This window comes from Eptatretus burgeri, chromosome 4 (genome assembly GCF_056783735.1).
Source record: "Eptatretus burgeri isolate ZD-2024b chromosome 4, Ebu_testis_v1, whole genome shotgun sequence".
In the NCBI taxonomy this organism is placed as follows: domain Eukaryota; kingdom Metazoa; phylum Chordata; class Myxini; order Myxiniformes; family Myxinidae; genus Eptatretus; species Eptatretus burgeri.
Genome location: NC_140964.1, coordinates 92,844,801 through 92,859,974, shown reverse-complemented (window position 1 = coordinate 92,859,974; position 15,174 = coordinate 92,844,801). Strand labels below are relative to the sequence as shown.

General features: G+C 43.3%; 2 protein-coding genes across 19 annotated transcripts in view; one reads left to right on the top strand and one right to left on the bottom strand.

Moving 5' to 3' along the window:
- The window catches only part of TMEM248 (transmembrane protein 248), a 52,484-nt gene extending 45,210 nt beyond the window's left edge, over nucleotides 1–7,274 (bottom strand). The window contains exons 1-2 of one of the 10 annotated variants that reach the window (XM_085879358.1): nucleotides 7,000–7,274; nucleotides 5,973–6,106 (exon numbers count right to left, since the gene is read on the bottom strand). In XM_085879358.1, the coding sequence (XP_085735484.1) occupies nucleotides 5,973–6,095 (123 nt within the window). In that variant the 5' untranslated portion in view covers nucleotides 6,096–6,106; nucleotides 7,000–7,274. Of the gene's footprint in view, nucleotides 1–5,972; nucleotides 6,143–6,327; nucleotides 6,765–6,979 lie in introns of those variants that run through there. The other 9 variants (XM_085879353.1, XM_085879352.1, XM_085879357.1 and 6 more) reach the window with 9 other exon arrangements.
- A 2,858-nt stretch (nucleotides 7,275–10,132) lies between these two features.
- The window catches only part of MYO18A (myosin XVIIIA), a 380,371-nt gene continuing 375,329 nt past the window's right edge, over nucleotides 10,133–15,174 (top strand). For 7 of the 9 annotated variants that reach the window (XR_015057662.1, XM_085879342.1, XM_085879338.1 and 4 more), the window contains exons 1-2: nucleotides 10,158–10,375; nucleotides 14,948–15,054. The gene's annotated coding sequence lies outside the window, so the exon portion shown is untranslated. Of the gene's footprint in view, nucleotides 10,376–14,947; nucleotides 15,055–15,174 lie in introns of all 9 variants that reach the window. The other 2 variants (XM_085879337.1, XM_085879343.1) reach the window with 2 other exon arrangements.

Sequence of the window (15,174 nt, the reverse complement as noted above, 5' to 3'; positions counted from 1 at the left end):
CATATTATCCATATCTTTCTACGAGTTTCATTGATGATGTAAAATGAAGTAACACCTGAAAAAAGATCTTTACCTCCGTCACCGAAGGGGGACGTAGATTGCGTTTTCACCCTTGTCAGTCTGTGAGCAGGGTATCTCAAAGTTATGGACGGATTCAGACTTAACTTTGTCAGCAGGTTAGGTGTGTGACAATGACAAAATTATTTTTTTATGAAAATTTGTAAAGTGATTCTTTACCATTGAGTGATTGGGCCAAAAACGATATGCAAGAGACCCTCGTATAATGCGGGGGCTATATCCCACAAAATGGCGTGTTATCTAAAAACGTGTTACAGAGGGGCAATATTTAACATGTAAAAATCTGGGCGATGTTCCAAACTGGGAAGATTTCAACCTCTTATGGGTTGAAGACCGACATAACCTCAAAAAAAGCAGGAAACAATGCAAAAATAAAAGACAAAACAAATAATAACATTAAAATGAATTACTTTTTAATAAGTGTTACCATTATTGGGGTTGGATACAGCACACATTGCTTGTGGCAGGCTCATTAAGGTGTGGCAGGTTACCCGGTTGAGGTTAAAGGCTCAGAAGATGAAATGGAGGCCGATTCACTTTGGAGTTTGACAAACTTCATAATGCAGACTTGAGTGGCAGCCTTCATTTTCTGGTCGTTGACCTCCTTGTAACATTTTGGGAGATTCTCAATCTCCCTAAACACCTTGGAACTTCTCATGCAGCCAGAATCATATTCAAAGATGGCCATCGCTTCATCAACCAACTTTAAACCTTCAGCCAAGAACTTTGTAATGAAGGTTTTTACAAGCACAACCGCCTCAGGACTATTCTGATTCCTCTCGAATGCATGCCTCCCTCCAGAGCCAGAAGATTTTCATTGCTCAGCTTCTCCCTGTGAGAAGCAAATCCTCAACATAATCTTCATCAACCGACTCAAATCGCATTTTTAGGGCCATGTCCACAATCTGTTGCCTTGCTTCACCGACTGTAGCCTCCATGAAACCTCTTAACTCGATCACTGCCTCAGACCAGAGTTTCCTCCATGCTCTATTGATGCACCGATAAGTGACTTCATTCCAGGCATGGCCAGGGATAATCGCCATCTTGATGGTAAATTGGCACCAGATGTCTATTGGTTGGATGAGTGATGTGGTGTTAGAAGGAAGAAACAGCACCTGAATGTTACCACTCAAATCAGCAATGCTTGGAGGATGGCCAGGAGCATTATCCAAAAGAATAAGGATATTAAAGGGAACCCTCTCGAATTGATTTAATTTTGGTGAAGGTCCGAATGCGGATCAGGATGGGAGTGATTTAATTTTTAAAGCGATTCTTCACTGTTGAGATAGGGCCAAAAACTATTATATGGCATGATATTTCAACAAGCTCAAATGAGCTAAGATCCTCGTCCTCTTAATGATGACATCATAAAAACGAATACGACGTCATTGTGATGTATCAGGTTTGCGATAAATTATCTGTGCTGATGTCCGGCTTGATTCCCGCAAACAAAATTCAAACAGCTTGCCGAGTTTCGGAGATAATGGAATAGGCGATTTCCATTAGCAGCGATACGACGTCAACTTTTTTTTCTAGGAAGAATTTCCAAAATCGGAGATGGTTACTGCCTGCGTGTGGGCTTTCTGCATATACATGGCAAGTTTCACGAAGATCCGATGAAAACTCTGGGTTGTGAAACAAAAAGTCAAAAAATAGGAATGACGTCATAAAAATTGATATGACGTCATAGTGATGATATGTGATATGTGCGGTAATTCATCTCTGCAAATGCCCCGTTTGATTCCCGCAAACAGAATTCAAAAAGCTTGCCTCGTTTCAGAGATTAATTTTTTAGGCGATTTCCATTTGCGGAGATATTTTGACGTCACAACTTTTTTTCTAGGAGGAATTTTCAAAATCGGAGGTGGTTACTGTCTGCACAGGGTATTTTTACATATATATGCCAAGTTTCAGGAAGTTTTGATGAAAACTGTAGGCTGTGAAACAAAAAAGTCCACAAGAAGAAGATTAAGAACAACGTGAGCAAGACTTTGAGATCCTCCACGAGGATCTAAAAATGTATTGCGCCCGATATATTCTCGTGGATCAGGCATTACATGGCAGAGGTATACGCTCTACCGAGTACCCTTCTAGATTACAACATGCAATTGTTGTTGTTTGTGAGATCATTACGTGTACTTTTATATTGCTTTAAGAAGTATTACTATCATATACAATTGTGTGTGCTCCTTCGTTTCTTCATAGAATAGAATTGTCATCGAATAATAAATGTTGCATTCAGCTCCCATTCTTGTACCTTCTTCCTCAAATCCAGCAAAGAGGGGCTATTAAAATGAGCATCTTTATGATTAAATGGACACAATATTAATTTTTTTCAAAAAGAAAGAAAAAAAAAAAAACACAATAACAAAAAACAATTAGCTTTCCAAGAAGTAACTCAATCATTAGCTTTCCAACAGACAATTTTTATTATTCTTTAACACCAAGAAACACTACATTAAAGAAAGGTCACACTTCTTACAAATTCTTGTTCGATGAAATTAATTAGCTTTCCAACAGACGGAAGGAACCCTTAATTAGAATGAAACATGACAATATAATATATATAAATATATTATATAAATAATACAACTGTATTAAAAACAAATAAATAAACCAGCACACATGCACATACGCACAAGACTTTTAGCAACACATGGTATCATGTGTATACAATTACAATTAGAATGTGCATAGTGTAACGGTTTTCGCAGATCCCCGAGACACACAAAGGAACCCGAGTGTAGTTCGTTATATAATATATTGTGTAGCTAAATTACCTCTCCCCTGTATCAGTGGAAATGAAAGATGCATTGTGAGTGCAGCTAAAGTTATCCCATTGCTCTTTTCCTCACTCCCAAACTTCAGTCTCAAACTCCATTATCCATCTCTTTCCAGACTCAAACCACATACAACATTCACTCAACAAAGCACACAAATCCACCCACTCAAACAGAAATGCTTCAATTCACATCAAAGGCGTACGTCAGGAATATGCTCTGTGCAGAGGAAAATAATAATAATAATAAAAATAATCGTCAACATCAGGCTCATTGCCATGCCATTGGCATGCCACCAGCGGTTTGCAACAGTGGCATTGCCTTGGCAGTCACCACCGCATTCCTGTAGCCAATCGTGATGACTGGATCACAGAACGGCCAGATCACAGAAGAGAGGCTAGGGCGATAAAATGCCTGGCAGAGTCGAGATAAGAGTGGGTTGGAGAGTTGTGCTGGAGGAATCAAAGTCAAGGAGGTGAGAATGAAGAAACAAGGAGCTCAAGCTGAACCATGCCAGGTGCCACACCCGACAGGAGAGCAGGCACCGAGGATGCCATGGAACATGCACAGAGTACACAGACTCCAAGGCGTGTTGACCACCTCACCGACATTGCCTCATTTGCTGACTTCGTTAAATGCAACCACAAACTCTCGAATATTGAGAGAATCAAACAGCGGTTCTTCTCAGAGCCAACTTATCTCACTTACATTCTTTCACTTAGCACCACACGCACCTCATTGACTCGTCCTGGGTTTGCAGAGTCTCAACAGAGTCCAGAACAGTCCTTTTCAGGACTCGCACCACATAACTTGTTGGTTACCACAGAGCCATCCGGCTTACGTACTCTGTCAAAGGATCATGAAATGAACCCACCGATCTACTTCAATCATCACTGGAAGAGGTTCAAGAACTTGAACTTCTGGGCCTCACAATCCACAGCAACCTCCCCATGGCAGATCATGTATGAAAGCTGGCCTTCAAGGACAACTGTTCACTGAATGTCCTCAGTTCAGCCAAAGTTTTCCTTGGTAAATAAAACCTCTCAGCCAACAATGCATTTGTCTGTAGTGCATTTGAACACTCCTTGTCCCAAATCGGCTCGAGTCCTCACTTCAAACTTAGGCATCATGGATGTTGGGGAATCCAGTTTGCTCTCATCATTTACAATTATATGCGTTCAACGTCGACGCTCTTATCACGACGCAAATAACTCGAAGGGCACTCGGTAGAGCGCATACCTCCGCCACATAATGCCTGATCCATGAGAACATATCGGGCCTAATATTTTTTGAAATATCATGCTATATATCGTTTTTGAACCTATCTCTCAATGGTTAAGAATGACTTGAAAAATTAATTAATTCTCGTATCCGGATCTTCACCGAAATTGAATCAATTCATCCTTGCCACACACCCAACATGTCCACCAAGTTTCATCCAAATCCATCCACAATATAAGTTATGCCGTTATATAAATCGGTTTAGCCCTATCTCTCAATGGTGAAGAATCACTTAAAAAATAAAAAATAAAACTTATCAGATCTGGATTCAGATCTTCACCAAAATCAAATCAGTTTGTCCTTGTCCACACACCCAACCTGTCCACAATTTCAATCAGATCCATCCACAACTTGAGATATCCTGTACACAAACAGACAGGGGTGAGAACACAATCTCCTTTTACCTTCGGTGGCCTCTTATCTGGCAGAGATAAAAAGACGTCATTCAGAGCACGATACTTGCAAAATCCACCCCTCCTCTCCAAAGGTTGCCATGGATAAATCAAATTGTCCATTTCATTATGATTAAAACTGGCAATCAGAATTAAAGGTCAGGTCAATCGGATGAAATTTATTATTTTTCAGATTGAAATTGATGACTTCAGAAGTTTGACCTCAAGTTCACCTTTCCCCTCAAAAATCAATAGGCTTTTCAGTTGACACTACCTCTGCAACTTGGTAAAGTTTCATGACGATCAGTTTGGCATTGTGACCTGTAGGTGATTGACCGTTTTTACAGCCATTTTTCCCTGCTGTGCAGGGGTTGGGCTTTTTCTTGAGGCAATGTTTTTTTTTATGGCCGGATGCCCTTCCTGACGCCAACCCTGGTCGCCTCTTACGACACAGGGATATGGTACACCTATTCTTACCGGGGCATACTCCGGGACCAGTACACTGGCACTCATTTCGCCGACCTCGGAAGGATGACAGGCTGAGTCAACCCCCTGGTGATAATTCAGCAGCCAACGGGGCTTGAACTCAGGACCCTGGGATCCCAAGCCACCACCCTAACCACTAAGCCAACACCAGGCTTACCTGTAGGTGATTGACAGACAGAATAACAAAATAGACTGACCAAAATATTTGAAACTAGAGAGTTGGTGTCAAAGCCACCCAATGCTCGCCTGTTTATACATTTATCGTTTTTAAAAGACGAGTCTAATAATATTTTTTATAAAGCATTGCAGTGAAGTCTGATCCAGATAATTTTAAAGCAATATATGTATTTGTATATCGTAATCAGTAAAAAAGTCTGGTTGATAAAAACATTAGAAAGGAAATAACTTGCACCAAAAACTTTAACATTTTCACGCTGATGCTCACGCCGGGGGTATCGCTATAGCTCTCTGTTTTTCGAACAGGTGAGCTAAAAAAATCGTCGATTTTGCAAGCAAGACAGACAGACAGACGAGGGGTGAAAACATAACCGCCTTCACCTTCGGTGGTGTCGGTAAAAACCCCAAAACAAAAGTGTTGGAGGGGAAGGGGGGGAAAATGCACAATTGGAAAGTTTATTCAACAAATACATGCAAAGGGGGGTGGGAATGGAGGTGAATGGAGACAGTGTCTAACTTGTGGCTTCTTTATACACGATGCACTCAATTAGAGCAGCATATGCACGTGTCGTCACCACACACACACACACACACACACACACACACACACACACACACACACACACACACACACACACACACACACACACACACACACACACACACACACACACACACACGCAAGAGTTTGTGTGTTGCACACCAAGCAAAATTTTCAGTCTCCTGCTTCCATCAGAATAAAAACGTTTTAAAGCTCAGTCAACATAAATCCACACACCTGTGTAACTTCAGGAGTTTTGATTTCTCTCATCTTGAAAAAGTAGCCCAACGACAAGAATCCAATGGCAAACCCACTCAGAGTCACCATAAACATTACAAGAGGTGGTCGCGCATTCACCATCGCTCGCACACCTTCGGCAAAGACCATTTACAAATCAGCCAGGCAACCTGGAGCAAACACAAGCAATTCAATTTAAATGTTCAACACATTTACAAGTTCAAATAACACATATTATATATATATATATATACTCTCAAAGCACCAGAAAAGCCCACAATAGGTATGAACGTAATCTAAGACTCAAATAATGTAGTGAGAGCCTCAATCAACGGCTACGAAGGACCACCAGCACCTGCACTTGCGATGAGCCAGGCAGGACAAGATTTTGTCCTAGGTCTTTCACAAACCTGGTGGGCAGGCCTGACGTTCGACTGAAGCAAGTTCCAGGAGGTATTTGCAATTTGTTCAGAATTCTGTCAATAACTCGCCAAGTCTTCAGGAAAAAAAAAAAAGACAACCAAGGGATCCAACCAACATCCACCGACTAATGCTAGCACACGGGACACCCAGCTAAAGGTGTGCGGCGCTCGTTGTCATACAACCTCCTGCTTGATATCGGTTGGGAATCGAACCAGACGAGACGGCTCAAAAAAGGCCAATGTGCTACTCCTCCACGGTCGTGGTGAACGAGTGCGGTTCCCGGACCAAATAACACCTGAACAACAAGATAACCCTTCAACAAGTGGAGTTCTCAAAACGACTTCCTGGTTCCGCCATTTTAACTCATCTACAGCTTCACCTTCGAGACGAAACACACACAAAAATTCATGGAAAACAGAAAAACTCGCGAAAGAAGTAAAATCAGCAAAAACATTTTTAAAAAATCGTAATAATAATAATAATAATAATTAAAAAAAAGAAAATAAATAAATAAGTAAATAAAGAGAGCAAATTAACCCGATGGTGTAAACACGTCGAGGTGAAATAACCGAGCAACGCCTCACCTAGTAACACTAGGCCTCACCTAGTAACACTAGGCCTCACCCGCAGAAACTCGCTTCACAAAGGCCGCGGCCGTCCACCGTGGGGCCACAAACATGGCCTGTGTACACGAACACTTTCTCCACGGGCATACCAGGCCCACAAAGAGCTCCCAAGACGTCGACCGAGCTCGCTGGACGTGCAATAACTACAAGAACAACAAACGCAGTCTTTTTTTTAAAAACCAAAAAACAAATAAATAAATAAAACGCCTGCTGGGAGTAAGCACAAAGTGGCCTCTTCACAACTTCACGGAAATACGGATGATCGAAAATTCGCTTCAAAATCGAGTGCCGTATGCTTGTGTCAGTGGAAAAAACGATACTATTTGTGAAAATGACGTCTAAAATAATTTTTTAATCGCTCGACGGAAAATTGGTCTGACATCAAAAAAAACCAAGAGACAAGCGCTCCTTATCCGTCTGAAAATTCACCGCCTAACATATTTTTCAGCCTTTCTCATGTAAGTGAGCAATTAATAAACCTATTAGTTTATTACCTGCTTTCAACTGACGTATCTAAAATTGAATATAACAATGGCAAAGTAAAAATTATACTTTTTTTTACAACTGACGGGTTTTTTGTGGGCGGGTCGAGGTTTTTTTGTGGGTGGGTTGAGGTTTTTTTGTGGGCGGGTCGATTTCGGCCTGAAGGATCGATTGCGGGGGGGGGGGAAGGGGGCGGGTTGAGGTCTTTTTGTGGGCGGGTTGAGGTTTTTTGTGGGTGGGTTGAGGTCTTTTTGTGGGCGGGTCGATTTCGGCCTGAAGGATCGACTGCGGGGGGGAAGGGGGCGGGTTGAGGTTTTTGTTGGCGGGTCGATTTCGGCCTGAAGGATCGACTGCGGGGGGAAGGGGGCGGGTTGAGGTTTTTGTGGGCGGGTCGATTTCTGTCTGAAGGATCGACTGCGGGGGAAGGGGGCGGGTTGAGGTTTTTGTGGGCGAGTCGATTTCTGCCTGAAGGATCGACTGCGGGGGGGGGAAGGGGGCGGGTTGAGGTTTTTGTGGGCGGGTCGATTTCTGTCTGAAGGATCGACTGCGGGGGGAAGGGGGCGGGTTGAGGTTTTTGTGGGCGAGTCGATTTCTGCCTGAAGGATCGACTGCGGGGGGGGGGGAAGGGGGCGGGTTGAGGTTTTTTGTTGGTGGGTTGAGGTTTTTTTGTGGGCGGGTTGAGGTTTTTTGTGGGCGGGTTGAGGTTTTTTGTGGGCTGGTTGAGGTTTTTGTGGGCTGGTTGAGGTTTTTGTGGGCGGGTTGAGGTTTTTTGTGGGTGGGTTGAGGTTTTTTGTGGGCTGGTTGAGGTTTTGTGGGCGGGTTGAGGTTTTTGTGGGCGGGTTGAGGTTTTTGTGGGCGGGTTGAGGTTTTTGTGGGCGGGTTGAGGTTTTTGTGGGCTGGTTGAGGTTTTTTGTGGGCTGGTTGAGGTTTTTGTGGGCTGGTTGAGGTTTTTTGTGGGCGGGTTGAGGTTTTTTTGGGCGTGGGTTGAGGTTTTTTTGGGCGTGGGTTGAGGTTTTGTGGGCGGGTTGAGGTTTTTGTGGGCGGGTTGAGGTTTTTTTGTGGGCGGGTTGAGGTTTTTTTGGGCGTGGGTTGAGGTTTTTGTGGGCGGGTTGAGGTTTTTGTGGGCGGGTTGAGGTTTTGTGGGCGGGTTGAGGTTTTTTGTGGGCGGGTTGAGGTTTTTGTGGGCGGGTTGAGGTTTTTTGTGGGCTGGTTGAGGTTTTTGTGGGCTGGTTGAGGTTTTTTGTGGGCTGGTTGAGGTTTTTGTGGGCGGGTTGAGGTTTTTTGTGGGCGGGTTGAGGTTTTTTGTGAGCGGGTTGAGGTTTTTTGTGAGCTGGTTGAGGTCTTTTTGTGGGCTGGTTGAGGTTTTTTGTGGGCTGGTTGAAGTTTTTTGTGGGCGGGTTGAGGTTTTTTGTGGGCGGGTTGAGGTCTTTTTGTGGGCGGGTTGAGGTTCTTTTGTGCGCTGGCCGGGGTTTTTTGTCGGCTGGTTGAGGTTTTCTTGTGGGCGGGTTGAGGTTTTTTTGTGGGCGGGTTGAGGTTTTTTTGTGGGCGGGTTGAGGTTTTTTTTGGGCGTGGGTTGAGGTTTTTTTGTGGGCGGGTTGAGGTTTTTTGTGGGCGGGTTGAGGTTTTTTGTGGGCGGGTTGAGGTTTTTTGTGGGCGGGTTGAGGTTTTTTTGTGGGCGGGTTGAGGTTTTTTTGTGGGCTGGTTGAGGTTTTTTTGTGGGCGGGTTGAGGTTTTTTGTGGGCGGGTTGAGGTTTTTTTGTGGGCGGGTTGAGGTTTTTTTGTGGGCGGGTTGAGGTTTTTTTGTGGGCTGGTTGAGGTTTTTTGTGGGCTGGTTGAGGTTTTTTTGTGAGCGGGTTGAGGTTTTTGTGAGCTGGTTGAGGTCTTTTGTGGGCTGGTTGAGGTCTTTTTGTGGGCTGGTTGAGGTTTTTTGTGGGCGGGTTGAGGTCTTTTTGTGGGCTGGTTGAGGTTTTTTTGTGGGCGGGTTGAGGTTTTTTGTGGGCGGGTTGAGGTCTTTTTGTGGGCTGGTTGAGTTTTTTTGTGGGCTGGTTGAAGTTTTTTGTGGGCGGGTTGAGGTTTTTTGTGGGCTGGTTGAGGTTTTTTGTGGGCGGGTTGAGGTTTTTGTGGGCGGGTTGAGGTTTTTTGTGGGCGGGTTGAGGTTTTTTGTGGGCTGGTTGAGTTTTTGTGGGCTGGTTGAGTTTTTGTGGGCTGGTTGAGGTTTTTTGTGGGCGGGTTGAGGTTTTTTTGTGGGCGGGTTGAGGTTTTTGTGGGCGGGTTGAGGTTTTTTGTGAGCTGGTTGAGGTCTTTTTGTGGGCTGGTTGAGGTCTTTTTGTGGGCTGGTTGAGGTCTTTTTGTGGGCTGGTTGAGGTCTTTTTGTGGGCTGGTTGAGGTCTTTTTGTGGGCTGGTTGAGGTCTTTTTGTGAGCTGGTTGAGGTCTTTTTGTGGGCTGGTTGAGGTTTTTTTGTGGGCGGGTCGATTTCTGCCTGAAGGATCGACTGCAGGGAAGGGGGCAGGTTGAGGTTTTTGTGGGCGGATTGAGGGTTTTTTGGGGCGGGTCGATTTCTGCCTGAAGGATCGACTGCGGGGGGGGAAGGGGGCGGGTTGAGGTTTTTTTTGTGGGCGGATTGAGGTTTTTTTGGGGCGGGTCGATTTCGTCCTGTGTTCCTGTTTGACAGGAGGAAATGGCAGCTGTGCGCAGTTGTGAGGGTGGCTCAGAGGAGAGGTAAAGTTGAATTGAGGGACATTTCCGAATCGACATTTGATCCGATTGCTTGGGCCAGCTGGGTGATTGTGTGGTGCATTGTGCTGCTGCTCGTGTGGAGAATCGTGGTGGTTCTGAGTCACTGACCTGGCGGAGGACGGAAATGGCTCGAGGTTCGTGGTCGCTTTGTTATTAATAAGTGTTTTCTTTGTTCTTTTCGACCAGCGCGGTCCGTGTTTGTGTGTTTCACCGCGGAAGTCGTGGTTCGGATGACGACAACACCTCACCGAGTCCGTACAGAGAGTCTGCACGTGGCCGGGGTTCGCGACTCATTGTAAAACCGACGAAACGACGTGACGTCACGAACCAAGTGTTTGATACAGTATCTGAACCTGGCATCTGTGATTCGTGTTTGAATTGAAACGTCCTGATGATTACCCGGTAATTATGATGTCGATTTGGGAATGTGGAGATCCAAGTTAGTCGGAGCTTGAACATTCCAAGGGAAACGTCAAACATGAACTTTTAATAATTATCTGTGTTTACAAATGACCAGACTATCATAACTATGGTTTTACTGATGACCAAACGATCATAAACTGGGTTTTGAATGACCAGATTATCATAACTATGGTTTTACTGATGACCAGACGATCATAAACTGGGCTTTTAATAACCAGACTATCATAGCTCGGTTTTACTGATTACCAGACTATCATAACTATGGTTTTACTGATGACCAAACTATCATAACTAATGGTTTTACTGATGACCAGACTGTTATAAACTGGGTTTTGAATGACCAGACTATCATAACTATGGTTTTACTGATGACCAGACGATCATAAACTGGGTTTTGAATGACCAGACTATCATAACTATGGTTTTACTGATGACCAGACGATCATAAACTGGGCTTTTAATAACCAGACTATCATAGCTCGGTTTTACTGATTACCAGACTATCATAACTATGGTTTTACTGATGACCAAACTATCATAACTATGGTTTTACTGATGACCAGACTGTTATAAACTGGGCTTTGAATGACCAGACTATCACAACTATTGTTTTAATGATGACCAGACTATCATATCTAGATTTTACTGATGACCAGACTATCATACCAAGGTTTTACTGATGACCAGACTATCATATCTAGGTTTTACTGATGACCAGACCATCATAAACTGGGCTTTGAATGACCAGACTATCATAGCTAGGTTTTACTGATAACCAGACTATCATAAACTGGGCTTTGAATGACCAGAATATCATAGCAAGGTTTTACTGATGACCAGACTATCATAGCTCAATTTTACTGATGGCCAGGCTATACTAGCTTGGCTTTACTGATGACCAGAATATCATAGCTAGGTTTTATGATGACCAGACTATCATAACTGGGTTTTACTAATGACCAGATGATCATAACTGGGTTTTACTGTTGACCAGACTATCATAACTGGGTTTTACTGATGACCAGACTATCATAACTGGGTTTTACTGATGACCAGACTATCATAGCTAGGTTTTACTGATGACCAGAATGTCATATCTAGGTTTTACTGATGACCAGAATATCATAGCTAGGCCTTACTGATGACCAGACCATCACATCTCAGTTTTACTGATGACCAGACTATCATAGCTCGTTTTTACTGATGACCAGACTATCATATCTAGGTTTTACTGATGACCAGACTATCATAGCTGGATTTTGAATGACCAGACGATCATAGTTAGGTTTTACTGATGACCAGACGATCACAACTGGGTTTTACTGTTGACCAGACTATCATAACTGGGTTTTACTGTTGACCAGACTATCATAACTGGGTTTTACTGATGACCAGACTATCATAACTGGGTTTTACTGATTACCAGATTATCATATTGGATGGATATTTGGAAGTGTACTTTCAGGGCTTTATTGTTTGGGGGTCATATGTATTGTTTGGGGGTCATATGCCTGGTGTTGGCTTAATGGTTCGGGTGGTGGGGTCCTAAGTCCCGAGTTCAAATCCCGTTCAGCTGTTGAATTAATACCAGGCGGGGTTAACTCGAGTCCGCACCGAGATAGCGGCGAAAACCAGGCCCATTCCCCCAAGACCCCGTCCGAGCTGTGAGGCGGACGACATGTGCAGGCGCGAGGCACGAGCCCAGTGGACCACGCCAGAGGGACTCGGAGTTGCGGTCGCCAAGGGCTGGATGACTCGCTCAGGAAAGTCGCGACTTCCTTTTCTTTAGGGGTTTTGTGTAAATGTCTGTGGGAGGCGCCAGTCTTGAGAAGTAGAACTGTTTTACGTGTTGCCGTGTGAATTGCATTATTCGGTTGTAGATCTGCGTGTGTCTCTTCGCTTGCTTTTATTGTGTTTTCTTGCTTGACTTTGATATACGTGCCTTCCATGCTGCCGTGTGGCGCGGAATAAATGTGCTGGTCCAATTGTTCCGCGTTTCGCTGCGTCCTTTCCTTTGTTTGAATCTCCATCTTGCATCACGTAAGGGATTAATAGTGGGTTTAAAACACTTGGTAACTAATCTGAACCGTCAAGGTCGACGATAACTCCGCTCGGTTATCCCTGTAGCACGGAACCAGCCGCTTAAGTGGTTTGTGTCCGGAGTCGACCTGTGGCGTGGTACAACTCCTCGGTACGCTACCCGCGCGGGTACTTAGGTAAATCGACCATTCGGCGATCCGATCCTATATCGCGTGGGTAGAATGCGCACTGAGTTGTGGTGAGGTTAAACCCCCACCCGTGACTAGCTCCCGGCATTGTTCCGAGAGGGTCACGACTGAATTGCACGTTCGGTGGGCGAAGCGGCTGCTATTGTTTACACGCGGTCGTTCGCACGCCGGCGGGGCGTGAATTCGCAACTATATATATATATATATATATATATATATATATATATATATATATATATATATATATATATATATATATATATTCCGTATGCGAAGAGGGTTCGGATTAAGTATTGAGTAAAGGGATAGAGATGACAGGCAAAGAGGAGTGATTGTTTGACAAGGATAGCTGGGATTGAAAGAAGGGATGGTCATTGGGGGTGGGTTGCTTTTGACTTGCACAAGTGAAACAATATCTAATATTTCATACTATGTACATTCAGTTGTCATTATTTCTTTGCATTTGATGCATTGTTACTCACTGGTCAAGATAAATCTCAGTTGTTATGCTGAAACTTTGCAAAAGACACTATAACTAATTATATCCAAAGTAGTGCGTTGAGATCGCAAATTTGTACGACATCCGATAGAAAGAAGAAAATGCACATATCTGACTGAACTGATGCTTTAAATGTGCACTTTTATTACTCAATAAGATGGGAATTCCAAAGGGTTCTTTGCTGGCCTTCACAATGGCTAACCAGTTGATCTCAGAGTAGTTGTGTGCAGTAATTAATTTTATCAGGTGTCTCTTTCACTCACAATGACATTGAAGATTACAGAACAGATATAAAAATCTGCAAGCTGAAATCCACGCATTTTAAACCTCAGAGGTGTGTCCATGTCACTCCCTTATCCAAGAGCTTTCCGACGAAGTATGTATGTTGTATCAACCATCACGTCAAACGGTTATTGCATCATTGACTGACATATTTTGGATATATATATATATATATATATATATATATATATATATATATATATATATATATATATATATATATATATATCCATCACACAAACTAAACGCCAGCATTGGCTTTCCAGCTCTATGCTGCAGGACGAGTAGACACCCGGAACAACAACAATAATGGCAACTATAGCTTTGCAGCAGATCAATATGGTGGTGGTCACATGGCGAAACCGACTTAAAAAAAAAAATCAAAAAAATCACTTGAATCAACTTTCAAAACTATCCATCGATGGCAAAATAAAGTTTATATGAAGCCCATAAGACCAGAGAATGGACTGTTAACAGCAGCTGTCGAAGGGGATAGGCCCACCATATCGACCCCTAAGCAAATTCTCATTTTTGCCATGGTAGCCTTCGTTTGGTTGTTTTGTTGTGGTCGTGAAATGCACTGTGGAATGTTGAGGGAGGGTACGACAGACTGTTTATCTTTAATCACGATTCAGGACTGTAGCACTTTCTTGGAGACTGTATAATTAGGACTATGGGTAGCAAAGTGCCCTTTATCTCATCGTTGTTAAGACTGCTTTCCTCACTCGAGGTTTCTGCTTTTGATATTTACCTCTGCTACCAAAGGTGGATGGCGGTTGTTTTCTTTCACCCCTATCCTGTCCTGTCTGTCTGTCTGTGAGCAGGATATCTCAAAACGTTATGGATGAATTCAGACGAAATTTGGTGGAAGGGTTGGGTGTATGACGAGGAGGAATTGATTAAATTTTGGTGAAGATCCGGATCCGGATACGAATACTGCAATTTTTTAAAGTGATATTTCACTATTGAGAGATGGGTCCAAACACGATGTATAGCACAACATTTCAAAAAGTTGTGACCAACTTATGACAAAACAAGGTGCATGAGTTGGGTAGGTGATGAGAACAAGACAATTGGTTAAGGTCCGGATCCCGATTCGGCCAATCGGTGGGATACAAAACGTAAACTGTTCAGCTTGGCGGAGGTACGTGCTCTCCCAAATGCCATTCTAGTTTTGATCCTATTAAAGGTAGTCATCTGCTCTGCAAAAGGAAATCTTTCAAACCGTATATTTGTTCAACCTTATTGGTGTCCTATTTCTCCCTCCTCCCCAGCAAAGTTGTGGTATCAAGAGAGTTGTATCCAAAAATGAGCTTTGGACATTAAAGAATGCACAGAAATGTCTGATGCACTTGCATTCACAGCACCAGTGACCTGCTTGGTGAGTTTTTCTTTTCTTTATTTATTTGTTTTAACCCGACTCTCATTATCTAATTGGGAGATGAATTCAGCCGTTTAGGCTGCTGTAATCTCTTCTTGATTGCAAATGTATGAGAAATGC